Source organism: Canis lupus, chromosome 38 (genome assembly GCF_011100685.1).
Source record: "Canis lupus familiaris isolate Mischka breed German Shepherd chromosome 38, alternate assembly UU_Cfam_GSD_1.0, whole genome shotgun sequence".
In the NCBI taxonomy this organism is placed as follows: Eukaryota; Metazoa; Chordata; class Mammalia; order Carnivora; family Canidae; genus Canis; species Canis lupus.
The window spans coordinates 3075300-3103261 of record NC_049259.1 but is presented as its reverse complement, the minus strand read 5'-3'; the positions used below and the strand labels follow the sequence as shown (position 1 = coordinate 3103261).

The following is a 27962-nucleotide window of genomic DNA, read 5'->3' as shown; positions in this document are numbered from 1 at the left end:
AGTGGTAAATGACAAAGCCAAACTAACACCCAAACTTTCTGCCTCCAAATGGCACTCCTTCCCTTGGAACCATTCTCCCTGCACAGAGTATTGGTCCAAAGCAAGTACCTGAGTCAGGATGCTTCCCCAAAGAGCACCTTATTCATGGGACAAGATCTGCCCCAATACACCCCACCCCAATCAATCAATCAATCAATCAATCAAAACACAAGAGAAAGACTAGTGGAAAAGAGAACAGATCCCTAAAGGATCCCAATGTTTGGAGAAATCGTTGCCAGGTCTTCAGAAACAGGATGTACTTCTTAAAGCTGATGGCATGGCATGTCTTGGCCAACTCATGCTCTCAGACCCCTTTGTTTTCTGTGCCTGGTCTTCCTGTGGAGCCCTGGCCACCCAGACGCCTGTGGCTGATGAGATCACCTTCTCCTGGGAAAGGGCGCTCAGACCCTGCCCTACGAGTGGTGATTTGAGATGCAGGATCTGGGATCAGACAGCAAAGACTCAGTTCCAACTTTCATAATGCCTCTCGGGTCACCTGCCCACTGATTAGTGCATTTTTAGAAGAAAAGGTTATTTTAAAAGACTGCCTTCTCCCTAACAGATGGCATCCTAAAATACCCACAGAAACGCAGGAGGCACACTCCCCAGCTGTTTTCCTTTCCTCATGAATATATATTTCAAGTTCAGGACCATTCATTCACAATGTATAAATAAGGTCAAGGCAACTGAATACCAAATGACTTGAAAATCAGAGGGGAGAGTCTCCCTGTTAGTCCCTTTGAACCTTTCCTCCCTGTTTTTCCATAGATCATACAGCTGCTTCGAAGGAGCCAATAGCTCTCTCCAAACACATGCTTCAAAAAAGTATCACAAAGTCCTTTTGCTGAGTCAACTGTTTTAAAATAGACCTCAACTTTCTCAACTTTAGATTTCAAATATCTGCTTAAAATGATAAATAAATCCTGGACAAATGTAGAATTTGTTTTGCTTCAATTACAGAAAACCTTACTTTTTGTTTTACACTCTGGAACTTGGGAGTTAATATTTTTCTTGGTTTCCAAGGAAAGAAATGTGACTGAAGATCAACTCAATTACAGTTCCAGGGCAGTGATTTTCAAGAGGGAAGAGGGGGTAGTACATAAGGAAAAACACCCCCCTCCCCCATTGGGGAGCCTTCACATGCTACATGGTGTGTACTTGCCCTTCCATAATGACAATTTTCATCATGTTTGATCCACTCTGAATTTCAAATAACATCAACATAAGGAGAAGGCTTTTTATTGGAGTAGGGGGAGAAAGGCAGAAATATGGCACAGGCACATCCAACCTCAATTCAGTAAATGTCTGGTTCTATTTACAAGCATTTTTTAGAGCTTCTTTGTGCCAGAAGCTGGACACATGGCAGCAAATAAAAGATAGGTCTGTTCCCAAGGTGCTCAGTGAGCTGTAAATAAAAAGATGTAAACAAAGAGATTACAATGGAATATAATGAATGCATAGAAGCATCAGGACATTGCTAAGGAAATGCTCTGGGTTGTGTTGATTAGCCCTGTGCAGAAAGTAAAGGGAGATGCTGAGGAATCTTGCTTGGCATCTTGCACAAGATCACTGTGAAGAGAGAAGCAAGGAAGACTTCCTGGAGGTGGTGGCATCTGAGCTGGCTTTTAAGGAATAACTGAGCTTTCCAAGTCCAAGAGAAAGAACCCATTCCAAAGAGAGGACACAGCATGCATAACACAAGAAGCATGAAATAATGTAACACGGTAAGTGGTAAGGAAACTAGAAGCAATTCAGCTTTGTGATGGTGAAAGACATAAGCAGAGTAAGGGCAAAGTGATGGGTATAAATAGTCTTCTACGTTATGATCTTAGTATAATAGTGGGTTGTTTTTTTTTTAATCACCTGAGTGGGGCACCTGGGTGGCTCAGTGGTTGGGTATCTGCCTTTGGCTTAGGTCATGATCCTGGGGTCCTGGGATCAAGTCCTGCATCTGGCTCCCTGCAGGCTCCCTGCTTCTCCCTCTGCCTATGTCTCTGCCTCTCTCTGTGTGTCTCTCATGAATAAATAAATTTTAAAAAAATAAAAAATAATAAATCACCTTGGTGATATTATGTAAGATATACCATCAAGATCAAAATAAGAAACCGTTTTTTAAAAATTATTTACAGTAATTTATGCATTTATCATAATACTTGATAATGTTTACCAAGAGCCACCATTGAGGGCTACAATACTGTTCTAGATGTGCTCCTACCTGAAGGGTCCCCTATAAAAAGAGCTACGTATTTAGCATTTTCTATTTGGCAGATACTTGACACACATTCACAATAAACCAGCCAGGTAGGTCTTGCCATCTCTACGTCACAAGAGAGCACGCTTGGAGGAGAAGCTGAGTAACCCGAGCAAGGCCACAGGGCAAGGAGGTGCTGCTGCTGAGGTTCCCACTGAGGGCCTGTTCCAAGGCCTGGGTTCTTTGCACTGCACTAAGCACCTTCAAAACTTCCCACCTAGACACATATTTAGAACTGAAGGCAGTACAAGATGAATGCCATAGTGCTGTGTCAGTCATCCCAGAGAGAAGGGTCCTTTCTAGTCAGAGTGACCATGGAAGGCACCCAGCAGCCTGAGACCTTAGTAGGCAAAACTGTGGAACTGGACAGGGAGAAAGGGGCACTCCAGGAGCAGCACTTGGACTCAGACTCTGGTGAGAGCCCAGGTCCTAATTCCTGTCCCATCATGCACCAGCAGTAGCCCCTGGGCAAGTCACTGATTCACCTGCACCTCCATTTATTCATCAGCAAAATGGGGTAAGAACAATGTATTCCTCCTAGGGTTGGTGTGAGGTTTAGGCACAATCTATGTAACGTACTTAGCCTAAGTACATGGTAAGCCCCAAATAAACAGCAGAATGTTAGCTAATAGATGTCTTTCAAGTATGGCAAATCATCCAGATAGGCCTCCAATCCTCTTACAGTAAAATAAGAGATATGGTTGATGATAGAATTGAGACTAAGATTGAGGACCCAGTTAATGTTCACCTGGGAAGTTGGTCTCTTCTCAGCAGGGAATCAATCATGAGAGGAAATAAGCCACATTCATGGCATTCTGAGCAGATCTCCCAGGGGAGCCCCCAGCCCCACCCCTTGGCATCTGGCTCACTTGTGACCCTTTCAGAAGAAGTGTGAGGCCCTAGAGACTGATTCAAGTAAGGTCTTTAGGAAAAACAGATACTGTCACTCATCAACATCTAACATGTCCAAGATTTTTTTTTCTCGCCCCCTCCCCTCCTAAGCACATAGTAATAGCTGAGGCACAATTATTAACCAAGCTCTTCTGGAAGGCTGTCTTTATTCACTAAGGCAATACATAAATAAATAAATAAAATTTCCAGGAACTAACCTGGGTAGCTTGGATCACTGTTTATTTATTACTTTTTTAAATTTAATTAAGACCTGGTTTTTACTTATTTATTTTTAAGTTAATGTCATTTCTGTAATGTAGTTATTATATTACTCATTTAATAATATACTATAATGAAGACACTCTTGGTGATGATCATTCTGCTCACTTATCTTGATTGGGATGATTTCATGGGTGTGTTAGCATATGTCAAAATGTATCTAATGTATACCTTAAACATGTGTGGTTATTACATGTCAATTAAACTTTAATAAAGCGATTAAAAATACAATAAAAATTTAGTAATTCATGTAATTATTAAGAGGTATTAAATTGTTATCTACATACAATGTTCATATTAGAGCATAAATACATATTCATAATAAGAAAACATGAACACGTACATTTAAATCTTAACTCTAACAAGACTTATCAGGACACGTGATTATATAGAAATACATATACAGGCTTGTAAAACTTGGGTATAGAGGACATTTTTGTAAATAGGGGTACGTCATACTGTTCACAGCAGCAGTATTTGCGATAGCTAAAAGGCAGACACCGCCCAAGTGTCCATGGAAAGATGAATGGATAAACAAAATGTGGTATACACCTACAATATGTGATACCTAGAACTGTCAGACATACAGGGTGAGAGTCAGACATCCAGGGTAGGAGTAAGGGGGTATTGTTTAATGGGTACCGAGTTCAATTCTGCAAGATGCAGAGTTCTGGAGATGGATGGTAGTGCTGGTTTGCACAGCGGGAATGTTCTAACTGCCACTGAACTGTACACTAAAGAATGCTTCAGATAGGGACGCCTGGGTGGCTCAGCAGTTGAGCGTCTGCCTTCAGCTCAAGGTGTGATCCCAAGGTCCTGGAATCGAGTCCCACATTGGGCTCCCTGCAAGGGGCCTGCTTCTCCCTCTGCCTGTGTCTCTGCCTCTCTCTGTGTCTCTCATGAATAAATAAACAAAATCTTAAAAAAAAAAAAAAAGAACAATGCAGATCGTAAATTTTAGGTTGTGTGTATTTTCCCACAAGTAAAGAGATGAAAGTTCCTACACAATATTGTAAAATCAGTAAAGGTATTATTTTGTAATTCTTAAAAATGCTTTTAAGTGCTTTCATTGATTTTTTTATTTATTTTTTATTGGTGTTCAATTTACCAACATACAGAATAACCCCCAGTGCCCATCACCCATTCACTCCCACCCCCCACCCTCCTCCCCTTCTACCACCCCTAGTTCGTTTCCCAGAGTTAGCAGTCTTTACGTTCTGTCTCCCTTTCTGATATTTCCCACACATTTCTTCTCCCTTCCCTTATATTCCCTTCCACTATTATTTATATTCCCCAAATGAATGAGAACATATAATGTTTGTCCTTCTCTGACTGACTTACTTCACTCAGCGCTTTCATTGATATTTAAGTCAAATACCTTCCGAGGTACCCTTTCCAGATACCCTAAAAGACCAATTCTGTAGCTTACACCAAGTTAAAACTGTTTACTTGAATTTTATTACCAGTAGAGATCTACATATTGACTTCTTTTCCCCTGCCATGTGACATAATACTTCCAGAACAAAGCCCTGGGAGGTCTAGGGTGTTAAAGAAGGCACAATTCCCAGGACAAAAACTTCTCTTCTGGAAGAAGGGCTCTACAGGTACCACTGGCAGCCCATGTTTATCTGGAGTGAACAATGGGAGCCTAGGAGTCAGAAGCTGGGCACCTGCTGATTTTAAAGGGTGTGGATCCTACAGATCAGGGCCAGGTCTGACTCTGTAAACTTGGCAGCAGAGAAATGACTGGGTCCTGCCCTGGCTTTCAATCTGTGCGGTGCATGAGGATGTGGCCATAACCACCAGATGGGCTTCTCCAAAGAGATTTCTGTTCCCGTGCCCTAGGAGAATGTCTGAAATTTCAAAAGGGCTGCTCACAAACACACGTCTCAACACTGCGGCTTTGCCCAGCACACAACATCCCAGCTCCTTGCCCACTACCTTCCTCCGACCCTTACACACAGAGTGCTTCATTTTTCCCAGAGCTTCCTTTCCTTCCAGGAGTTCAGCTTACTGCAGAGCCCTATTTTCCCTGAGCAATGGAAGAGAAGCCTTCAATCATCTCGCAGGAAGATGATAGCATCTGCTTGGGGATTCCAAGGAGATGTTTTACTGCAGCTTTTCACAAACTGATTATATTTAAAGCTCCCTTGGGGGCTGGGGGCTGGGAGGAAAGAAGCTTCAGAGAAGACCTTTGTTGGCATGAGTGAAGAACCGCTCAGACCTCCCAGGGGAACAACCTTGTTTAAATACCAGCAATCCACATTTCCAAGTGTGTGTGTGTGTGTGTGTGTGTGTGCGTGCGCGCGCACGCCCACAATATGTGCGGAGTTTTAAATTTCGTCTCCAGCTCTGGAAGGGTCCTAAAAGGGTTAAACTGTTTCAGGCAAAGGCCTGAGGCTTTTCTACCAAAATGCTCCAGATGGAAATTAGAGAATTTCACTTCTCAGCTCTGTGGTGCACACATACTGCCCTTCTAAGACATTTAAAAAAAAAAAAAAAAAAAAAAAGGACAAGACCCCCAATGTTCTCAAGAAAGAAAATTTGCTCGGCACACAGTGCCACTCTGTTTCAGAGGATTCCTCCTGGAATATTTGCATTAACTGTCAATCTCAAGCATTCTGGGGCACTAGAAAAACTCAAGGTATGGCGAGGGTAAAGGAAAGGGTTCCAGAAGAAGCCGAGGACAACACTCGCAGAGAGACTACGCGGTGATGTGAAGCCTCCCCAAGGCTCGCCAGATCATCATCTCCACCGTGTCTTGCACTGTACCACCTCTTGCAGCTCCAACCTTGCAAGAAGCTAACAGGCTATAGGCCAGAAGGCCTCAGGTTATGACCAGGAGCCTGACCAGAGTTGTCAAGAATTTCCAGAGATTCACGGATATGAAAGCGTTTCATTAACTGGAAAGAGCCATGTAAAAGCACTATGAATATTATTGCTTTTGAGTCAGACATTGAGAGGCATGAACTTTCAAAGGAATCTGAACACCCACAAACCAGAAACAATGATGGTTTTGAAGAAGGCGGCTACAGGCAGGCTGATGAAGGAGGCACGCCCCTCATAAATGTACCCTGGCCACGGCCTCGGCCTCGGGTTGGGGCTGCGGCCTCAGAAGCCCTCGGGGGCCCGTGCAAGCAGGTGGATGACAGAGAAGCAAAAGCCACAGGGCAGACAAGATCCCGCAGAGCCCATTTCGAGTCCACTCGGTTCAAGCCGTTCTGACAGAAAAAGGCATAAAGCCCAGGACTCTGGTCAGAGGAACAAGATAACGGCTGCCAACAACTAGACAGTTTATCTGTTCATTTTGCAGGAAGGGAAACTGAGGGCTCTGGGGTTCAAGATACCTTTCACTGCTACTGGAGGAACCTAACCTAGAACTCAAGCTTCATACCCAGATTCGTCTCCCATCCCTGAACAGGGGTCACGCTGAGGGTGAAGGGCCAGTTAGCCTTACGGTTAGCCTGACGTGGCAGGACGCAGGGCTCGCTAACAGAGTGGGTGGCGAGCACACATACCATGCCAAATGATTTCCACAGACCATCTCATGGACTCCTCACAGCTACCTTAAGATGCACAGTATTTTGCCTATTTTCCAGTTAGGAAGTTAAGGCTCAAACAAGTCACGGACCTCACCCCCGGCGCAAGATGAGCAAGTGACCCAACTGAGATTTGACACCTGGGTCAGCTCAAAAACTCAAAAAAACCTGTGTGCTCTTAGCCACCAGACCAAAAGAGCAATTTTCTTTTTTATCTTGGCATCTGTAAGAGAAGGCCAGCAGCAGTACCAGGCTCATGTAACACATTAAAACCTGAAATGCAGAATTCTGACTGAGGGCTTCTACCTGGTGGGGGAGCAGAGCCAACCTAGAACCCGGGTCCTTTGTCTCCAATCTCGATGCTCTTCAACGAAGAACCTGGGTTCTAGAACATATGTTCCTATGCTCCATAAGAGATGGTCTTTGTCTTAGCCACTGCTATACCGCCAACCCCTAGAACGCACAGAATTCACTAAATAAAGGGCTGGTGAATAAGGGAACAGAGTCAAGCTGCCAGGATTTGGCCGTGTGACCTTGGGAAGTCTTCTCACCCTCTCGAAGCCTGTGTCTTCATGCAGTGAATGTAGGGTAAAATAATATCTATCTTCTGGGTTGATGTCAGAATTAAACAAGACAACTCATATGAAGCACCTGAGACAGGCTGGAACATCATGAGCACTCAAAATGTAATCTATTATTATTATTACCACTACTATTATTTGTTGATAGATTTGGGCTTCTTAAGGATTTCTTTTTTCCTACTCTGGTCAGATGATGTTTCATAGTAAATAAGAATAGGGCAAAACAGAGAATTTGAAGTCAGTAACCAGCTTCTACTTTCAGCTACCACCACCTAGCCGTGTGACCTTGGACAAGCCTCTTAATTTCTCTGTACTCCCCTCCACTATAAAATGAGGGACTAAATCATTTAAATCCATTTTTTATCAGGCAGCTTCTCTAAGTAAGACGTCATGCTCGGCCACCTATAAAATTCTATGATCCTGAAGTGTCAGTGGAAAATATCAGAGCAAAGCAAAAACATTTTTCCTGCTTGCGGCAAGGTTGAGGAGAAACCCCAAATAGCCAACTGCATTACATCATCTCAATGAGCAATGTTTGTAAATACGCAAGTATTCAATTCTGAGACACTCGTGAGAAATCTTTCACCAATAGGAATCAGCAGACAAGGTTCTATTAACACCTATCAGCCCTGAACCTTCCAAAAAATAAACATATAAAATCACTTTGCACCTTAGTCAAATGGTGTGCTTCTGGAGAGAAATCTGGGAAAGTCAAAGTTATTAACGTTCCCTACTGCAACAGTTAAGAATAGGATGTATAAAAAAAAAATAGAATGACATATCTGGTTAAAATGGCAAGGGGGATTCCAGGAGCAGAATACAGTGCATCTGGACAGGACACAGAGGCCAGTGGCCTATTGTTTACAAAAACAGGTCCAGATTATGAACAGTGACAGGAGGCCAAGACCTCAATTATAACTCACAACCACACCTCTCCCAATCCCTGCTCAACTGAAGCTATCAATCAATCAACTCCCCCACCTCTGTAATAAACCCACCAATATTTGCAGCCAAGTGGATAGAAGGTCCCTCAGGGCACCTCCAGCATTGACCAAGCTGATGACATTAAAAAGATCCTACAGGCAAAACGGGGGCTTGAAACTACATTCCAACCTTCCAAGAGATAAGGCAGCTGCCCATTTCAAGCTCTACACTATCCCCACCCCAGGCAATCATTAGAAGGGAGACATGGCCCTTCCCAAGTCCTCTATGATAGAAAAGGTCTCCTTGCATTGGTGCAGGCAAAGAAGGAGGGGCCCCTCCCTCTGTACTCTGAAACAAAGGAAAACCCAGAGCTCCAACCATGTGGTGTAACGTTCAAGGCCACCCACCTCTCCCACTCCCCAGCTGAAGTCTCAATGGGCTAGAGCACATGGCTCTTCCCAGTGACTGGCCAGGAAGGGACAGTGCCTTGCACAAACACATCCTGGGGCTCTTTAACAGGCGGGAACCCGTCCTATGGGAATGGCTGGTTAAAAAAAAAAAAAAAAAAGGTTGTCTGGGAAGGGGCCCTGATTCATGCAGCACCAAGTCAGGTAGTCAATTAAATGTGTAGACAGATCACTTGGTTTCTCCAGGTCCACATTTTGCTTTAGCCTTCACATTTTTGCAGAGGCAAGTGGGCCTTTAAAAGCATGCATTCTGGAGCAGAGAGTGACAACACAGAAGGGTTAAACAATTATGTCTTCCCATTCTCCAGAATCAGCACCACCCAGCAACCCTAACATCCCAACTCCATTCATGTTTAGGTGAGGGCGGAGACCGGGTGTGAAATGACCTTATTCTTTCTGTTCTCTGATCTCTGACTGAATACAGAGCAACCAGAGACCTGGCAGGTACAAGGTGCACCCAAGGTGGCTACAGACTTTCAGTGTCCGATGCCATAGCAAATGTCTCCTTTTGATATAGTGCATCGGAAAAAAACCCCGCCTCTCCAGGGGCTCCCCAAATGGTATACCTTCTCAAGGTTGCCTTTCTCTACCTGGACTCCTCTTCAACCTCTGACATAAATTCCCAAACACCTGTCAGATTTCAGTTGTCCTTCAAGGAAACCTGACCCAGACACCCAGAGGCAAACTGCCACCTTTCTCTCCCCCAAGAACCTCCCGCCCCTCCCCCCACCCTATCTAGCTTGTGGGAGAGGGCTGCCAAAATCAGGGCCAGCCCTTACAAGAACAAACCTACAGCCCACTCTAAAAATTCCTTTCCAGAGCCGGTGGCCCCTGGCACAGCCCATCCCTTGGAGGCTCAAACCCACCTATGAAACCACCTCTGGGCTCAGCCTGCCCCCACCTGCTCCACCCAGAGAAATGAACATCCTGCAAATCAGGGTGGAAATACATGCCTCAATGGTCCACAGAGCATATGCATCATGCAATTTTTCAAAGCCCTTACCTTTGACCTGAGTATCGTACTCTGCTATGATCTCCTTATCCTTTTTGAATTTGGCTGGAGACGTCATGTTTTCCTTCTTTCTTCCAAATTCAAATTATGAATTGATAGATCCACGGGAAAAATCCAACCACCGAAATCAATACCTCCAAGACCGCTTCTCCCAAGGGCAGAAGGGGCCCCCCGCGGTGGTCTCCAGCGCTCCGGGGAGCGCGGGCTGCGGGCTGGGCTGAAGGCTACGGCGGGCACATGCAGACGGTGGACGCTGGGGCCGGGCGCGGCGGCAGCTGGTTTCTGTGCTAGAGCCGGAGCCGCAGCCTCAGCATTAGCCGGGAGAACTGCAGCGCCCGGAGGCTGGCCCGGGGTCTGACATCAACGACTGAGGCAGGGAGTGGAAGTCCTTCCGCACAACATGGTGTGGGGGGTGCGGGGGTGTGGACGCGCCCAGCTGTGTCCCCGGGAGGGAGTGGGTGCGTAAAAGGGTGCCGGGGGAGGGCTGGGCGTGCTTCGCGGGTTTTTGTTGCACAGGCTCGAAGATGCTGCAAATCAAATCCCAAACGGGAGCCGCAGCAGCGCAGACTGGATCGGAAGTCGTTTGCTCCGGTTCACTTGCCTGTAAATGCAGGGAAAAGGGGAGGGGGCGATGAGCCCCAGCGCAGATCCTAAGCGCGGCGGGGGTGGGGTAGGGGACGTCGTTCCGAGCCGGGCCTTGGCCCATTCATCTCGGCCAAACACCGCCCGGCCCACAGAGCCCGGCGCGGCGAGGTGCGGAGGAAGGAAGCTCCCTCCGGATTTTGTTTTAGGGCTGGAAGAAAACACTTTGGAGCAGCCGCCTGCGCGGGCTTCGGGTGGGGACTGCGGCGGGAACGCGGGGCTCCGGGCGGGGACTGCGGCACCTCGGCGGCCTCCGAGCCCCGCCAGCGCTGGGGAGCGGCCAGCCGCGGGGAGCACCCTCCGCAGTGGCTCCGACGCGGCCCCTGACCCCGGGCTGGGGCAACTCCCAGGACATCAAAAGGGATCAAAGCCAGGGAGGGACAAGCCACCCGGGCACAACTTTTCTTCCCCTCCCGCCCCTCCTCCCAGTTGTTTTGTTTTTGGTTACTAGCTTCTCTTGGCAGCAAAATGTTTGGGGCGGGGGGGGGGGGGGGGGGGAGGAGACCTGCAGGAAAAAGCCTGCTCGGCACGGGGCACATCCAGGAAAACAATGTGGTCGACAGAAGCAGGAAACGGGTTAGAGGCTAGGGTCGGAGTCGGGAAAACCCGGAGGCGGGGGACGGGAGGCAGCCACCGCCTCCCCCCAGCCAGGGACCAGAGCGACTCTTAAATGCCACCCCCAATATTTTTTTGTCACTGTGCCCGGCCAACCCGAATACCGCACCCAGACCCAGGCTGGGGGGGGGGGGGTGTTGGGAGGGTCGCAGTCCCGACTCCTCGCACCAGGAGGTGCCGGAGGAAATCCCGCCCTGGCCCAGGCCCGGGAGGCGGGAGGGAAGCGGCGGGAGCGCAGTCGGCCGTCAGGCTCCCCACCGTGCCGCGGAGGCGCCCCTCCCTCCTGGGTCGCCCCTTACCCTCTCCTCGGCGGGGGGCGGGGGGCGGGGGGGCTCCCGCCGGGGCCGGGGCTCCCACTTCCCGCGCGGGGAGGAGGAGGGAGCCCGGGCGGCGTGCTGGTTCAGGCCGGCAGGAAGCGGGGAGGGGTGTGAGGTGGGGTCCAGCGGCTGCACCGGAGCCGGGGATAACGGGAGCTTCGGCGCGCGCCTGCGGGTGGAGAGAGGGCGCAGGGAGGGCGGCCTGGGCGGCCGGGGCGGGGGGGAGCGCGGGACGGGGGGCCGCGGCGTTACAGGGGCGGGAGTGCGGGCAGCGCGGGGGCCCCGCGACGGGTCTGCGAGCGCGAGCGCGTGAAAGGAGCCGTCCCAGGCGGGCCGGGGGCTGGGTCCCGGCTGTAAGGCGGCTGGCGAGCGGGCAGCCGATGGCTACGGGTGACGCCGGCGACGGCTGCCCAGCAGTGGCCGAGGCTGCCCGCGCGCGGAGGGCTGGGGAGCGGGCCGGGTGCGGGCTGCGCGGAGGCACGGTCCCAGGGCAGAGCCCCGCTGTGCGGCGACAGCATCACGGGCTGTCCTGGGAGCTCCGGAGAGGGTCGGGGGGGGGGGGTCAGAGGGGTTCCGGGCGGCACCGCTGGGCGACGCCGCAAGCAGCATCCGCGCCCCGTCCTTCCCGCCCCTGCCCGGGTTCGTCCAGTCAGGGCTCCAGCCCCGCGGCCGCAGGAGGCGAGGGGAGAGGCAAGGAGCCTTTACCTGGCTCTGACGCGACGGGTCTCGGGCCCCGGCTCCGCTTCCCACTCGGAGATCTCCTCCCCTCTTCCCCGCCACCCGCTTCTACGCAGATCGGTCCCCTCGTCCCCAGAGGAGCCTCCGCCAACTCCGCAGGACCCCGCCGGGAAGCGGAGCCCGCCCCCTTACCAATCAACGCCCACTTTCTATCGACCGATGGACCCGGGAGCCAATAGGAATGGCCGATCCCGCGAGGACGGGAATGGGGGGAGGAGCTGGCGAAACCTGGAGGCGGGACTAGCCCCGCGGAGGCGTGGTCACAGGGTAAGCTCCTCCCAGAGCCGCCGAGCCCCGAGGTAGAATTAATGGGCGGGATTAAAAGGGAACCAACAGCCAAGCACACGCTCTTGAGGGAAAGCACGACCAATTGGACCGGGGCAGGGAGGAGGGGCGTTGCGGAGAATTGCAGCTAATGGAGAGCAGAGGCCGGCGGGCCCTGTGGGAAGCCTCCCAATAAGAGGCGCGAAGGGCGGGCCTCGCCGCTTCCACGGGGGCGGCAGGAGGGCGGGCCCAGCCTGGCCGCCGCCCAATGAGCGCAGAGGCGGAGCCAAGCTCGGCCAACCAGAAGCCGCGCTGGTCTCGGCACCGTTGCGGAGGCGGGGCCTACGGTCTCCGAGCCACTAAGATCTCTGCAGCCTCCCGAGCCGGCCAATGCGGGACGCGGGCGAGCTCTAGTTCTCCCAATCGGTGCGCGGCGCCGGCAATTCAAACTGACAGCCGGTTGGGAAGGCGGAGAGAGCGGAAGAGCGAGCAGAAAACGACGCGTCGGTGACAGAGAGCCCGGCGCCCACTGAGCCCCACAGGCGACCTCTGACCCGTCCCGCCGGCACCACCGCGCGCCCCGAGCGGCCGCTCCGACGGAGACCCAAGGGGCCGGCGGGGCCGCGGGGGACGGAGCGGGGGGACGGCGCGAGAGCCCGCCGGCGCGCCGAGGGCTGGGGCGGGGGCTGCCACGGGGGAAGGCGGCGGAGGGTCCCGGGAGGACGGAGGCGACACGGGCTGCTCCCGGGCGGGGGCGAACCGAAGCCCAGCGGATTCCCGGATCCCGGCACGCGGAGGAAGACGTGCAGAGAGGCGGCGTGGTCGGGGACGCTTGGCCGGCGACCGCGGGCGAGGAATTAGAGCGCTCCGGGGAGGGGCCTGCGGGGGGGCGGGGGGGCGCCCCGCAGAGACCCGGCGGGAGGAGAGCTTGGGGCGGGGGCCGAGGAGTGCAGCCGCCTCCCCTCTCCGCACCCCACTCCCTCCCCCGAAAGTTACCAGGAAAGCCCCATCTGCTGCTTCGCCCTGTTCCTCCCCAATAAACATTGCTCTCACCGCCCCCAGGGAAAACAGAAAAGGACTGGTCTCCTTCCCAGCCCCAGACCTCGCGATTTGGTTTTTGAACCTGGACTGGGGTGGGGGGTGGGGGGTGGGGTGGGGGGGACCAAACTGGGAAAGGTGCTGCTCTCGTTTCCTTCTGTCGCCATCCCGCGCCGCATCCTGCATCCTCGCCGGGACGTCATGTCTACCAGCACCTGTAGCTTCAAGGACCGGTGCGTGTCCATCCTGTGCTGCAAATTCTGTAAACAAGTGCTCAGCTCTAGGGGCATGAAGGCTGTGCTGCTGGCTGATACCGAAATAGACCTTTTCTCTACAGACATCCCTCCTACCAAGTAAGTCTTCCAGTGGCGGGCCACGGTAGCCTCTAACTAAAATGGGAAAAGTGTATGGTTTGACCCTCTGGGAAGTCAACAAGGAGGTTATCATTTTGGTGTTCCAGCCACTCCCAACAGTCTGATGATCCCCCCTGGAGCATAACTAAGCGGGCAGACTGTCTGGACAAAGTCTGTGGTTTAGCCAGAGTGGTCAGTCCTGATGTAATGCTTCTAGTTCAATTATAGTCATGTGGCCACATCCCTTAAGTGGACTCCCTGGCGCTGGGCCCTGCCCAACCATCCTGATCTCACTGGACCCAGTCCATGACCTGGACTCTAGACTCTAGGTAAAGTCCAGCAAGATTCTCTGCACTGCTAAAGAGAACAGGCCTCTGAGTGTTTCGTTCTTATCCATAAAGTTTTAGACCAAAAGAATATTCATGATTTTCTGCCATCATTTGCCCTTGGCAGGCTGAATCAGATCCTTTGCCCTTGTAAGTGGGTGTTCTTCACTCAAATCTCTCTCAATGAGTGAGAAGTAGATTTGTAATGCGACGAAATAGAGACTTGGCCCTGAAACAGTCCTTGTCCGCCGATTCAAATACTATGCACTCGTCTGCATTATTAAATCCTCTTAAAGTCTGTTTTCAGACACTACTCACTTTCGTAGGCAGAGTGCTTGAGATCTTGCTGCCTATTTGGGAAAATAGCCATTTTATTTGACTCAAACATACCTTTGTCTAGCTCTAAAAGGTACTTTCTCTTTCCGTAGTCAGCATATATGTGTATACCCTTACATAATTTTCAAGACTTAGGTCTCAACTGAAACTTTATCATTAAAGTCAAAGAGTAACTATCCAGAATATGGGTGAACAGCTATTCTTTGGACACAGAGTCAGAGGAAGGCAGGCTAATAATCATATTTTAAAATGAACTTTGTGATGATAGAAACTTGAACATTTAAAAAAAAAATCTACTTCAAGCTGTGAACTCTCCCTTTCTTGAAATCTTTTCTGAAGTGGTTTAAGTGCAGCCATGCCTAATGACAAAGCCAACAGCTCTCACTTACGCAAAGATATTTGGGTTGATGTTTTGAATACCACTGTGTGTGTGTTGCAAAAAAGGAGAAGCACTAGACAATAAATCTAGAACCTACTATTGCACAGGTTCTATGATTTATTGTCTAGTGCTTTTTCTTTTTAGTAGCACAGACAGAGACACGCACACACAAATCTAAAATATTAACCCGTTCATCTTGCAATTGATGTAGTAAACGATAAGATAAGGGCTCAGATACATGAATTGTTAGAGGTTAGACCAGAGTCTAGAATAGAACCAGTTTTTTTCCTACTGCCTATTCTTCCTTGAAGGGGTTATGATGTGTACGAATTAATGAACACATAAGATTTTTTTAAATGGAAATGTGTCCTTTATGGTAAAATCACAACTATTAACTGTGATACAAATATACACAATATATTATTCTTCTACTTTGGAGTCTTTTTCAGCTCTTTGGGTCTACGAAATTCATGCTAAATCACAACCAAAAGTACACTTAATGACAAGGATATGAAAAAATTGGAACCCTTGTGCACTATTGGTAGGAATGTAAAATGGTGCTGCTGCTATGGAAAATAGCATGGAAGTTCCTAAAGAAATTGAAAATAGAATTACCATATGATCCAGGAATCCCACTTCTGGGTGTGTGTATATCTGAGTATGTGTTTATATTTGGATATATATCCAAAAGAATTCAATGCAGAATTTAAAAGATATATTTGCATACACGTTCTTAGCAGTATTATTCACAATAACCAGGAGATGGAAACAACACAAATGTTAAATGTTCAGATGAAAATGCATAAATTAAATGTGGTCTATGCATATAATAAATATTATTCAGCCTTAAAAAGGAAGGCTGTCCTGCCACATGCTCTGACATGGATGGACCTTGAGAACATTATGCTAAATCAAATAAGCCAGTTGCAAAAAGACAAATACTATGTGCTTTCACTTATATGTGCTATATAAAATAGTCAAATTCATAGAAACAGAAAGTAGATGGTGGTTGCTGAGGGCTGAGGGAAATGGGGAGTTGTTTAATGGGTACAGGGTCTGAGTTTTGCAAGATAAAAATGGTGTGGAGATTCAGTGCACAACAATGTGAGTATACAGCCATGTGAATACTTCTGAACCATATACTTAAAAATGGTTAAGTTAGTAAATTTTACATGATAGGAGATTTTTACAACAATTTTTTTAAAAAGTGCCTTTGACTGTGTTTGCACATTTCCCTTTCCAGCGCAGTGGACTTCATTGGAAGATGTTATTTCACTGAAATCTGCAAATGTAAACTGAAGGACATCGCATGTTTAAAATGGTAATTTTTGGCAAGATTCTAGATGTAGCCCCACGTTTGGAAGACGGATGTTAACACCACAGCACAGAGAAAGGTTCAGTGGGCTGCATCGAGCACTGGTTATAACCCATGCAATGAGCCATTGAAAAACCATTTGTTATTTAGAGTGATTTTTTAAAAGGGTCTCGTGGCACATTTGTATATCATTTTACAATTTCTCAAAGTGCATTGACAAATATCTGCTTTCATTTTCAGAAAAAGGCAAATGTAGTTTAGGAAGAAAAAAGACATAGAGTTGCAATTATCAAAAAAATCAGATTTGAGCCCTGGCCCTACTCTTACTCTCAGTGTAATCTTGAGTAAACCCCTTAAACCTCTAAACCCTGAACCTCTGTCTCCTTGTTTAATTTATATCTTAAGAAGACAGAAACTATCTTCCAGCTTAAGAAGATAGAAATTTAAATATCTTTTGTATTTACCCTATAGACTGTTATTATGAATGTTAAAAGGCTTAAATAGACTATAAATGATAACATAGATGAAAACTATTACTATTATCTTTTGAGAGTCCCATTTTAGAGAAAAGAAAGCTGAGGGGTTTTTTTACATTTAAATGGGATTTGGGTTATAAATTACAATCCTAATAATTCAAATTCTTATGTGCTGATGATAACTTAAATTCATTCTTTTATTTATTTATTGAATAAATTCATTTATTCAAACTATATAATGAAGTCTAGACTATGTGCTAGTTATTGATATGGGGCCTAGAAACCTAGCAATAAATAAGAAAGTCACTGGCTTTTAGACATTATATTCTAGTGGGAAGGCAGTCAGTAAGATTTAAATAAATAAAATATTGAATAGAGTTGAGGGGCGCCAGCTGGCCCAGTCAGTGGAGCATGCAACCCTAGATCTCAGGGTCATGAGTTCAAGCCCCATGCTGGGTGTGTGGAGCCTATGTTAAAGAAAAGAAAAGAAGGGATCCCTGGGTGGCGCAGCGGTTTAGCGCCTGCCTTTGGCCCAGGGCGCGATCCTGGAGATCCGGGATCGAGTCCCGCGTTGGGCTCCCGGTGCATGGAGCCTGCTTCTCCCTCTGCCTGTGTCTCTACCTCTCTCTCTCTCTCTGTGTGTGACTATCATAAATAAATAAAAATTAAAAGAAAAAAAAAAAGAAAGAAAAGAAAGTTAGTTAGTTTGGGGTTCCTGGCTGGCTCAGTTGGTAGAGTATGTGACTCTTGATTCTCAGGGTTATTATGAGTTCAAGCCCTGCATGGGGCATGGAGCCTACTTTAACCCAAAAAAAGATATTGAATAGGATGGAAAATGCTCCAAAGGAAATAATAATAATAAATGATAAAGAATAATAGAAGTTGGGAGAGCAAGTAAGAGCTCTTTGAGACAGCATGGTCAGGGAAGCCTTCTCATGAAAAGGTAACATTGGAGTTGAATCCAGAAGGATGAGAAGGACCTCAAGGAAAGACATTCTAGGTAGATGGGACAGCAAGTGCAGAGAACCCAGGACAAGAAGAAGCTTCTGTTCAAGGAATAAGAAGATGATGGCCAGCATGGCTGAGACATTGTGAACATCCAGGGTGAGTTATATGAGTAGATTAGAGATGTAGTTAGAATCCAGGTAATCTAGAGCAGCACTGTCCAATAAAAATCTATAAGCCACATCTGTAATTTAAAGTCTTCTTTAAAAAATAGTAAATAAATAAAATTTTCTAATAACCACATTTTTAAAAGTAAAAAAGAAGCAAGTGAAACTAAATTGTAAATTTTATTTCTCAGTATAACCAAAATATTTTCAACATGTAAACGACATAAATTATTATTAACACAATATTTTACTGTCTATTTTTATTGTAAGTCTTTGAAATCTAGTGTATGTTTTAAATTTATACATAACTTTAGTCTAGCTAAACTTCAAGTACTCAATAGCCACATTTAGAATAGCACAGATCTGGACCTTGGTGTGAAGGGGTTTTTTTGTTTTGATTTTTTGCCAGTGGGAAGCCACCGAGGGCTTTTTAACAAGGGTGCAAAATGATCTGATGTATCCCTACTAGAATGTTAGCTCCGTGCGAACAAGGACTTTGTCTACTGCTATATTCCCAGCACCTCGAACAGTACCTGGCACATAGTAGATGCTCAATAAACATGAGTTAAATGAGTGAATGAATATGGATGATGATTAAAGGCATAGAATCTACTTTTGCAATATAGTCTTACAAATAACTGTCAGTCCTGGTCCAAGAACAACTTGCTTTCATTTGTTTGCCTTTCAAGCAGATTATGGTTTGAAGACATATTTTAGGTAGGCTGGTACCTTTTATAGTATCTTTGATAGGGCCTTACAAAAATGGCTGACTCCCACATCTCACAGGGTGGGAACAAGCTATAAATAAGAATTTTTACAACCCAAGGTATAAGTAGTTCATGTTGTCATTTTTTTTTTAAAGCACTAGCTAAAACATGCCCTGCATATTCACTCTATATAATAGTGACCACATAGGAAAAAAAAAAATCTGGAAAAGTGAGGTACTTATGATCAGATGGATAATCCTAAAGACAGTAAAAACTTTTGCAACTCTCTAGAAGCTAAGGATTTGCTTTATTTCTGAATTCCTTCAAAAACACTAAAACTAAAATTAGAGCAGGCAGCTTGTGTTTGGTTTACAGGGGCTCATGCTGTCTTCCTACTCCTCCATCTGTTGAAACAATTTTAGGTGCTGGCATAGAACTAGAACATAGAAGAACCTGACCTGCCACAGTCCTGGGGGATCGCAAAAACCCTTTTGACCCAGAGATCTGAGTTTATTTCATGTATTTTGTGTGTATGGCACATCTGCTTTGGGTACTTTACAGAACACACCACAACCCTAGAGCGTGGCATCCAGAAGCTAGCTGAAGGAGAACACATAAACTAATACTAGCGAAGAAATGGAGAATGTGTTAGTACTGTTTCACTTCACTGAAAGGCCATTTTCCCATTTGGCAGTAGCACTGTCAAATTTAACATTACCAGAGTAACTCCTATCCCAAAGGTCCTGGCAATGGAGGTTGTTAGGAGGAAATGAGGTCTTCATATGGTCTATGTATTTACTTTAGCACATAAAAATGCATATATGGCCAGTTATTAGGTGGTATCTAACCATGTTTGCTTTCTGTCTCAGTGGGAACATTGTAGGTTATCATGTGATTGTTCCATGTTGTTCCTGCCTTCTTTCCTGCAACAATGGGCACTTCTGGATGTTTCACAGCCAGGCAGTTTATGATATCAACAGACTAGACTCTACTGGTAAGAAACAATTGACTCAGATATTCCCCTAACACTTAAATGTCTATCAATACCTGAGTGAAACTCCCAATTGATCGTTTTAGGACTCCCTCTGAAACCCTCTTATGTGGGTTGAAAGAGTGAAACTTGATGCTTTCAGTTTCAGTGCTTTCTGAAGCATTCAGTTAGGGAAACTACTAGCCAAGATTCATCACCATGTCTGTTGTCATTATTGTGTATAAGAGCCTCAAATGTGGCTCTTCTTGGTCTTTTTAAGACAAGATCGGGTGCATTCACGGTGGTATGGCCATAGGCTCTTCTTGATCTTCCTAAATTAATATGTTAGTTGCTCTAAATTGTTGCCTTGGTGTACCTTATAGCTCCAGAGAATTTTGGAAGATTTTAGATTTACTGGTCAATTGTGCGTGTGTGTGTGTGTGTGTGTGTGTGTGTGTGTGTGTGTGAGAAAACAAGGAGAGGAGGCTGGGGCAGTGGGGAGCTGGGAGGGAGGATGACTAGGTAACCTTTGTATTTGGTGATGTTGCTCCAGGATAAAAACAGACACTTGGACATCTATATTAATAAACCATGATGGAATTTTATTCAAGGGAAATATTTAAAGCCAGTATGTTATACTAATTACTACTTAATATACAATCAATTCTTAAAGGATATTTACATAATGCATTTTATATTGTCTGGAATGATGTCATTTTGTTGTAGGACACCTGTTTTCTCTGTCTATCCATTTTGCACAACAGATCAAGCTGACTTTTAGTGGGATTTTTTTAGTGGAAACTAAAGTTGACAGAACAAATTTAAAGAACTCAACAATCCAGGTTGGCACTCACACTCTCAGGTTTTTAAATGTACTTCAGAACTTAAAATATATTCCTTTTCTCAAGGATGATTTGCCTTCACAGACTAATGATCATGAATTGTAAGCTAGGTCCTCAGGATCTCAAATCCGCCAGTTACGCTTGGGTTTTTATAGACTCTGATTTTTTTTAATCACCTGGTGTTCAATTGTAGCTCTCAGCCCATCATTTGCAGGTCTTAATTTCAGACTCTGGGATGTAAAGAGGGCCATTTTTGAGGAAGGGCTTATCTGAACTCCCCTGAGATACAGGCTCCTAGCTTAGGGCTCTAGTTTTATATTTATGTTGATCATGGGACACATTAAAGGAAGTTTCTGCTTTGATACTATTTTTCTTGCATCATAGAATTCAAAACACAGGGTGGGGATTTTTCCATTTTGATTTACTTTTTAATATTGGTCAATTTTTCAAAGATAAAAGCCCCGCATTCTTCCATTCGCATTGAATCTAATCCATGAGAAACAGATGTATCACAGGATTTCCTTCCTCCCTTCTTAACAGAGAAAGGAAGGTGCTCCTTCTGTCAGATCCAATCTCTTAGTTTATTTTTTCTCCTTTGAACCAATTGTGCCGAGCTACTTGTGTCTCTAAGTATTCACTCCAAGAATATCAAACTTCTCCTTTGTAACCCCAATACTGTGATTTAAAGCAAGACTTTCTAGATGCTTGCTATAAAACAGCTTTTCTCATGATGCTGGGACTGTCCTTGAATCACCTGAGTCAGCAGCATCAAAGGAATATATACACAAGGCTTTATGAAATTCTAGAATGTTTAGACTGAAAAGGCCCCAAGTCTCTGTTCTAAGCTAGGCTTCACATGTCGACCCGATTTCCTGAAACTTACTGAGGAGTTTGAGGAAACCTTTAGATTCCCTGGGATTGGCAAATGCCCTCAAAGGCAAATTGACTTCAGCTCTCATTCACCCCTTATGGTTTCTAATAATCCCTTAGATTTTGGCCTAGTAATTCTTGTTAGCTCCTCAGTGCCATATTACCAGAAGCAGAATACTGTTCAGTCTGGGGCGGGGGGGGGGGGGGGTGTATTTTTTATTATAAACAATGCAAACACACAAAAAATTACAGAAAGTAATATGATAGACATCTATATAGCCCCCCATCCCCTGCATGAAATAGATGCTAACTTCTTACCAGATTAGATTCTAGTATCTCAACCAAGAGAGACAGTTGATTATTTACATGGTTTCAGCAATGCAACAATGCACCTCCTTGGACATGTCTCCCTGAATCCTTGCGGAAGATAGGCAGTTAGAGGAAGTGATGAATGATGAGCTCTATTTGCTATATATGTATGTATTTGCTATTTATATATTTAATTCACACAACAGAATACAGAAATTAAGAGAAATCAGCTAAAGCTATATATATGGATATAGGTAAATCTCAAAAGCATAATGTTGAATGAAAAAAGCCAATTAGAAAAGATACATATAATACCATACTATAAAAAATTTAAATACACACACAAAATAATATATAGTCTGCAGTTGCATACATTTGTAGTAAAGGTAGTAACAACATCCATAGGGTACTGGTAGTAGTGGAAACTAGATTCAAGCCAAATCGCCAAACCCTGGTTATTCCATTTCACTACGTGGCCACTATCTCAGTGTGTATGGAGTGAGTATCCAGGTTACCGAGTCCTTGTATCCACACTGACAACTGGAGAGCATGAGATTTGCTTTCCTTGTTGGACACCATCAGCTCTCCTAACATTTTTTTCCCCAATTTAGTACTTCCAAGTTATGTAATATAGTACGTGCCCAGAATAAACTATCTCATTATCTTCTTTTTTTTTTAATTTTTTTATTTATTTATGATAGTCACACACAGAGAAAGAGAGAGAGAGAGAGGCAGAGACACAGGCAGAGGGAGAAGCAGGCTCCATGCACCGGGAGCCCGACGTGGGACTCGATCCGGGGTCTCCAGGATCGCGCCCTGGGCCAAAGGCAGGCGCCAAACCGCTGCGCCATCCAGGAATCCCTATCTCATTATCTTCTATTGTGTGTCATATTTTACTATATGCCTATGCTAGATTCTTCAGTATAAAGTCTGACTGTCCTTTCACTATGAGGCTTTACATTGTTGTTTTGTTTATTGTATTGGCAGCTATAGCCTAAATCCTAAATGAAAGGATTGCAGTTCGTATTAGAACTGACTTCAAAACCTTGCTTTTTTTAAATTACAAAAAAGCCATCAGCTACTTCCATGCTTGTTGAGGAGATGAGGAGACTTATTTAAGCCTTTTCCCTGTGCCCTCCAAAGAGATACTTAATCTAAAATAATCTTGTGAGGGGGACCTGGGTGGCTCAGTGATTGAGCATCTTGCCTTTGGCTCAAGTCGTGATCCCAGGGTATTGAGGTCAATTCCCACATCAGACTCCTTGTGGGGGAGCATACTTCTCCCTCTCCCTATGTCTCTGCCTCTTTCTCTGTGTCTCTCATGAGTAAATAAATAAAACCTTAAAAATAAAATAATCTTGTGAGATTGCCATCCTTAAAGATCAATAAAATAGATTTGAAAATTATCAGTGTAAAGTGACTATGGCATAATATAGTTGGGGGCAGGGTTTGAGGAAATGGCCTCTTGAGGTCGTTTGGAGCTCAGATTTTAGAATTCAAAGCCTTGCTTAAACGGGCTTTAAAAATGTCTATGTCCCAAATGAATATATATATAAGATCATTTTTACGCACGGTACCCTCTCTAATACCTTTTCTCTTTACTGTTAACGCTATGGTTTCATATAGCATGTTCTGAGTTGTAATAGTACTGAGTAATTATATGATCTCTTCTCTTCAGGTGTGAACTTCCTACTTTGGGGCAACCTGCCAGAGATAGAGGAGAGCACAGATGAAGACACATTAGATATCTCAGCAGAGGAATGTATTCGATGATTGGGATTATGATATGTATGATATTCAGACTCTTTCCTATTTAAAATACACAGTAATGGATCAACTGTAAAAGTATTAGTAAGGATTTACTACCAATTTCTCTTTTGGGGAGGGCAAATGGGACATTTATTGATTTATTTATTTGCTATCTCAGATTTGTACATGAATTTAATTTGAGCCATTTTTAGTTCTTTCCTTCTACTGATTCCTCTTCCTCTCTTCACCCCTCCACGTGGTAAAGGTGTATTCTAGAATTCAGATTGGAGAAGGTCATTTCGTGTGTCACTCAACTACCTCACAATCTTGGGGGGGGGGGAGTTTCTTACAACTAGATACAGGATACCATTGATTTTACATTCTTGAATAAGAGGCATTAGTACGTATATATGTGTGTATGTCAACCAAGCATATATCCATGCGTGTAACCATGTATACATATGACAAGCTCAACTGGGGATTAAAGTTTAACAGGAAATTTTTTTAACCAAGCTGTTGAGTTTCCATAGGTACTGGTTATCCTGCATTATGTTGGTGAAAACTCCTTAAAATGGAGTAAGACTTTGTGAATCAGCAAATGGAATAATGAAAGTTTAAAATGTTTGGAGAAATTCTCCTAATTCCTTGGCACAATGTTAGGTAAATGAATTTGTCACAAAATTATCAATATATACTGTTTGCCAACATTATTTATTTACATTTTTCTAAAGTCCTCTGGTTATTATGTCATGAAAGCAGATCCAACTTGAAGTTATTCTATTCCTTAGGACTTTCTCTGTAAATAGCAAATTAAATGAGTAGTCTCAGTTCCAACCCTGAATAGGAAAAAACTAAAGAAGTGTTTTGCTTAAGCCATTGTACACTATAAAGAGAGTTTTGTTTTTGTTTTAAGCTGCATTCAGAGCCACACAGGAATAGGAAATGGGACAGTGCTGGATTGTGGTTTTAGGTATAGCTAAAATCAGTATATTGCCTTTGTAATAACTTGGCCATAGGCATTTTGTTGATAGTGATACCAAAACAGACTTGAGTTACGGTTTTGTGAATAAAGTTCTATTGTAAAAATTACCAGCCTTCCTTTGATTTTTTTATCATACCCATTTTTCTTACCCCAAAATGTGAAAGTCACACAAGAGCTGACATTTATTGAGCGCTTACCATGTACCAGACACTGTTCTAAACTCTTTACAGATTTCATTCACTTATTCCACATGACACACCCACGAGGTAGATATTATTCCATTTTCACGGATGACACAGGTGAGGCATAGAGAGGTTAAAGCAGCTTCTCCAAGGTCAGATAACCGGTCAGAGGTATGGCCAGATTCTGACTCAGACAGACTGACTCCAGAGCTCCTGCTCTTGTTTGTTATGCTGTCTTCAGATGCATTTGTAGGCATGAATCAGCTACAATTTTATTTAGCCAGGATCCATGCTAGGGAACACGTACCTTGTTATGTATCCTAAAAGGAGGCCTCTGAGGTTGATTTCAAGGTTGAACACTCATACTGGATCATAAGATAGAAGCAACCTGTGGCATCAACAGAATCCTTTGCTATAAACCAAGATCCAACTTCAGGAAATGCTATTACTAGTACCCAGAAAACTTTCCAAAAGTCTTTCACATGGACTGATGATCGGTGCTGTGATGCTATAGACAAATGTGGACCAAATGTGTAACAATTTGGTTTGGGATTCGGGGTTTGTTTGGGTTTTTTTCCCTTTAGCCTCTCTTAAAGACTTTTTGGAACAAGGTGGCATGATGAATAGAGCTTAAAAAAATATTTTGATACTACATTATATACATCTTCAGTTCACTTGTTCAATTAATTAGAGAAGAAAAGTTTGATACTAGAGGAGAGAAAATGGCAAGTTTAAAATTGAGCAGAGTTCATCTGGTTTTCCTTGTGCTCATGCCTTCAAAGACTATGGTTGAGGGGCTCTTTGAAGAGCAAAAGCAAGACAGGGGTGCAGTGATTAAAGCAACCCCCAAAGGTGATCCCATTCCAGCTGGAGAATATTTCAAATTATTCAACTACCTTTTAGCTAACGGGGTTATGGGAAGGTCAGTTCTAAGCTACAAATGTATTAGTAATGTTTTATCTAAAGAAATATATTCGTGACATTGGTGGGTTTTTTTTTTTTTTGACACTTTCTTAATAAAAGCAAATGACACACACCTTGATAAGAACAAAAGCAGAACCGTATATATAGATTTAGCAGAGTTCCTAGACCTGGCATAATTCGTAGGCCTAGAAAACCCATTTATGCTTTGGCCCTCTTCTAATATTTAATTCAATCCAACAAATCTGTCTTATGCCCATATGGTGTGCCAAGAATTGAACAATGATGGCCTCACACTTGCCCTCGTGGAGAACGCAGTAAGTTGGAAAGAGGATAAACCTGATGCATCTACCTAATGCATCAGGATAAGTGATTTAACAAATAAATGCTCAGAGTTCAGAGACACCATAGATGAAAGAACAATCTCTCTGAGTAGTAGGAGCGAGTGGGAGTCGAGAAAGCTACAGACAAGAAATAATACTTTCGCCAGGCTTTGAAGTACAGTTAGGGGTTTGCCAGCTGGGATGAGAGTTCTGGACAGAGAGAATAGTATAAACAAATGCACTGGAGCTTAAACATATCTGGCTTTATCTGGCAAATTATAAGTAGTCCCCTATACCTTCCAAGATATGTGATAAGAATGCATTTAGGGGTGCCTGGGTGGCTCAGGGGTTAAGCATCTGACTCTTGATCTCAGCTCAGGTCTTGATCTCAGGGTCGTGAGTTCAAGCCCTGTGTTGAGCTCCATGCTGGGCGTGGAGCCTACTATTGATTCATTCATTCATTCATTCATTAATTCATTCATTAGAGGTAGAGAGAGAGAGAGAGAGAGAGGCAGAGACACAGGCAGAGGGAGAAGCAGGCTCTATGCAAGGAGCCTGATGCGGGACTTGATCCTGGGACTCCAGGATCACGGCCTGGGCTGAAAGCAGACCCTCAAGCCACCCAGGTGTCTCATGGAGCCTACTAAAAAAAAAAAAAAAAAAAAAGTAATTAGAAAATAAAGCTACCAAGGAAGGTTGAGATGCTGCAATGGAGAACAGTCTATGCCACTGTTCAGTTTAGACTATGTCCAATAGCAATGTGGAGTGACTGAGGTTTAAAAGTGGGAGGACAAGACCATCTGATTTAGGATGGTAGCTCTGAGGGTGAAGTGCAATCAAGCTTAGTTCTCCTGGTGTCCTTTCGTGGATGCACTTAACAACTCAACCATGGAAATTGTATTCATTGCCTTTACCCTAAGAACATACATAGATCATGAAGTTCCCTGAGGTTCTTTACTTTCATGGAACATCTGGTCTGCAGTGGGGCACCGCCTCTTTTTTTTTCCTCTTCCATCCTGTCATTCCTGAAGTTCAAGGAAGGGACAGTGAGTCATCTGCTGACCCACTGTGGCTTTTTTTTTCTCCTTTATCTTTTTCCTCATGTCAGTTTCTCAACCTCAAATTCAGGCTCTTCTGTTGAGGCATCTTGGGTGGGGGCTAATCTTAAGGCCATAATATTTTATATAATCCCTGGGTCTGAAAACCAGGTCTTTAAATAGTATGAATCTAGGGAGAGTATCCTACAAAGAATTGCTCTTTTGACCTCTGAGTCACACATGGCTGATAAAGAATAATCTATATTGTTTTACTTTGGTGAGGAGGAAGTGACCATAATCTATAAATCATGATGTATGAAACAACTAACTAATTAGAACGTATGTGGGGAGTGGGGAAGGTGAGAGAGAATACTGCTCAAATAGTCCTGCTTCAGTGGTAAATTATTCGATGAAGGTTTTCTCTATTTTAACATTCATGCTTATAAAAGGAAATAGTTTCCTTTTCTGCCTTTTTTTTTTTTTTAACTTTCAAAGCAGCCTAAACCATAGTTTCTTTCTTGCCTGGTATTGAGCGTATGCCAAATCTACCCTAAACTGCACAGATGGAAAAAATTAGTCTATGTCTGTGGTACCTCTGGGGTTGAATATTTTTAGTACTTACATCTTTAGCTAAAGATTCTTTCTTCCAAGACTCTCAGAGAATCATTTTATTGTCATCCAATGGATAAACTTACTGAGATAAAAATTAATAACATCACGTGTTTGTATATCCCTTTTTAATTTATTGCGAACTTTTACATACACCTTAATGTAATCCTCAGAATAACCTTGGGAATTATTTCCATTTTACAAGTTAAGAAAGAAAATCTTAGTCTCAACACCCAGAGACCTAAAAGAATTTAAACTTGAGGGGTTGCCTGAGTGGTTCAGTTGGTTAAGTGTCTGCCTTCAGCTCAGGTCATGGTCTCAGGGTCTTGGAATCGAGCCCTGAGTCAGGTTCTCTGCTCAGTGGGGAGCCTGCTTCTCACTCTTCCTCTGCCCCTCCCTTCTGGTTGTACTTCTCCCCCCACAAATAAATAAAAAATCTTTTTAAATTTTTTAAAAAATAAAATTAAAAAAGATTTTAAACTTGAATGTGAGTCTTCTAATCTTAGTTTAGGGTTCTTTCCTCCCTCCTTAGCTTATTCTAAACCCAAGGTCTAGTTTTTCCTCATT

At 44.7% G+C, this 27962-nt stretch overlaps 2 protein-coding genes across 14 annotated transcripts in view; one reads left to right on the top strand and one right to left on the bottom strand.

Moving 5' to 3' along the window:
• SRGAP2 (SLIT-ROBO Rho GTPase activating protein 2) overlaps positions 1 to 12422 on the bottom strand; it is a 235414-nt gene extending 222992 nt beyond the window's left edge. For all 11 annotated transcript variants that reach the window (XM_038586064.1, XM_038586065.1, XM_038586066.1 and 8 more), the window contains exons 1-2: positions 12263 to 12422; positions 9975 to 10584 (exon numbers count right to left, since the gene is read on the bottom strand). In XM_038586064.1, coding sequence (XP_038441992.1) covers positions 9975 to 10041 — 67 coding nt within the window. In that variant the 5' untranslated portion in view covers positions 10042 to 10584; positions 12263 to 12422. The remainder of the gene's footprint in view (positions 1 to 9974; positions 10585 to 12262) is intronic.
• Positions 12423 to 13705: 1283 nt separating this feature from the next.
• Positions 13706 to 24430, top strand: FAM72A (family with sequence similarity 72 member A). Of its 3 annotated transcripts, XM_038586075.1 has the most exons (5): positions 13706 to 13950; positions 16235 to 16312; positions 19471 to 19595; positions 20298 to 20413; positions 23271 to 24430. In XM_038586075.1, the coding sequence occupies exons 1-5, from the start codon at positions 13799 to 13801 to the stop codon at positions 23274 to 23276; spliced, it is 477 nt and encodes a 158-aa protein (XP_038442003.1). In that variant the 5' UTR covers positions 13706 to 13798; the 3' UTR covers positions 23277 to 24430. The 3 variants fall into 3 exon arrangements, with proteins under 3 accessions (XP_038442003.1, XP_038442004.1, XP_038442005.1); XM_038586076.1 differs by lacking the exon at positions 20298 to 20413; XM_038586077.1 differs by lacking the exons at positions 19471 to 19595; positions 20298 to 20413.
• Positions 24431 to 27962: the final 3532 nt, after the last annotated feature.

What these genes read in the sequence shown, in the direction of transcription:
- FAM72A (XM_038586075.1), top strand. Translation starts at nt 13,799, where the DNA reads ATGTCTACCAGCACCTGTAGCTTCAAGGACCGGTGCGTGTCCATCCTG. An exon ending in GACATCGCATGTTTAAAATG is followed by an intron (nt 16,313 to 19,470) that starts GTAATTTTTGGC and finishes TTTCTGTCTCAG; the next exon opens with TGGGAACATTGTAGGTTATC. An exon ending in CAACAGACTAGACTCTACTG is followed by an intron (nt 19,596 to 20,297) that starts GTAAGAAACAAT and finishes ATTTTGTTGTAG; the next exon opens with GACACCTGTTTTCTCTGTCT.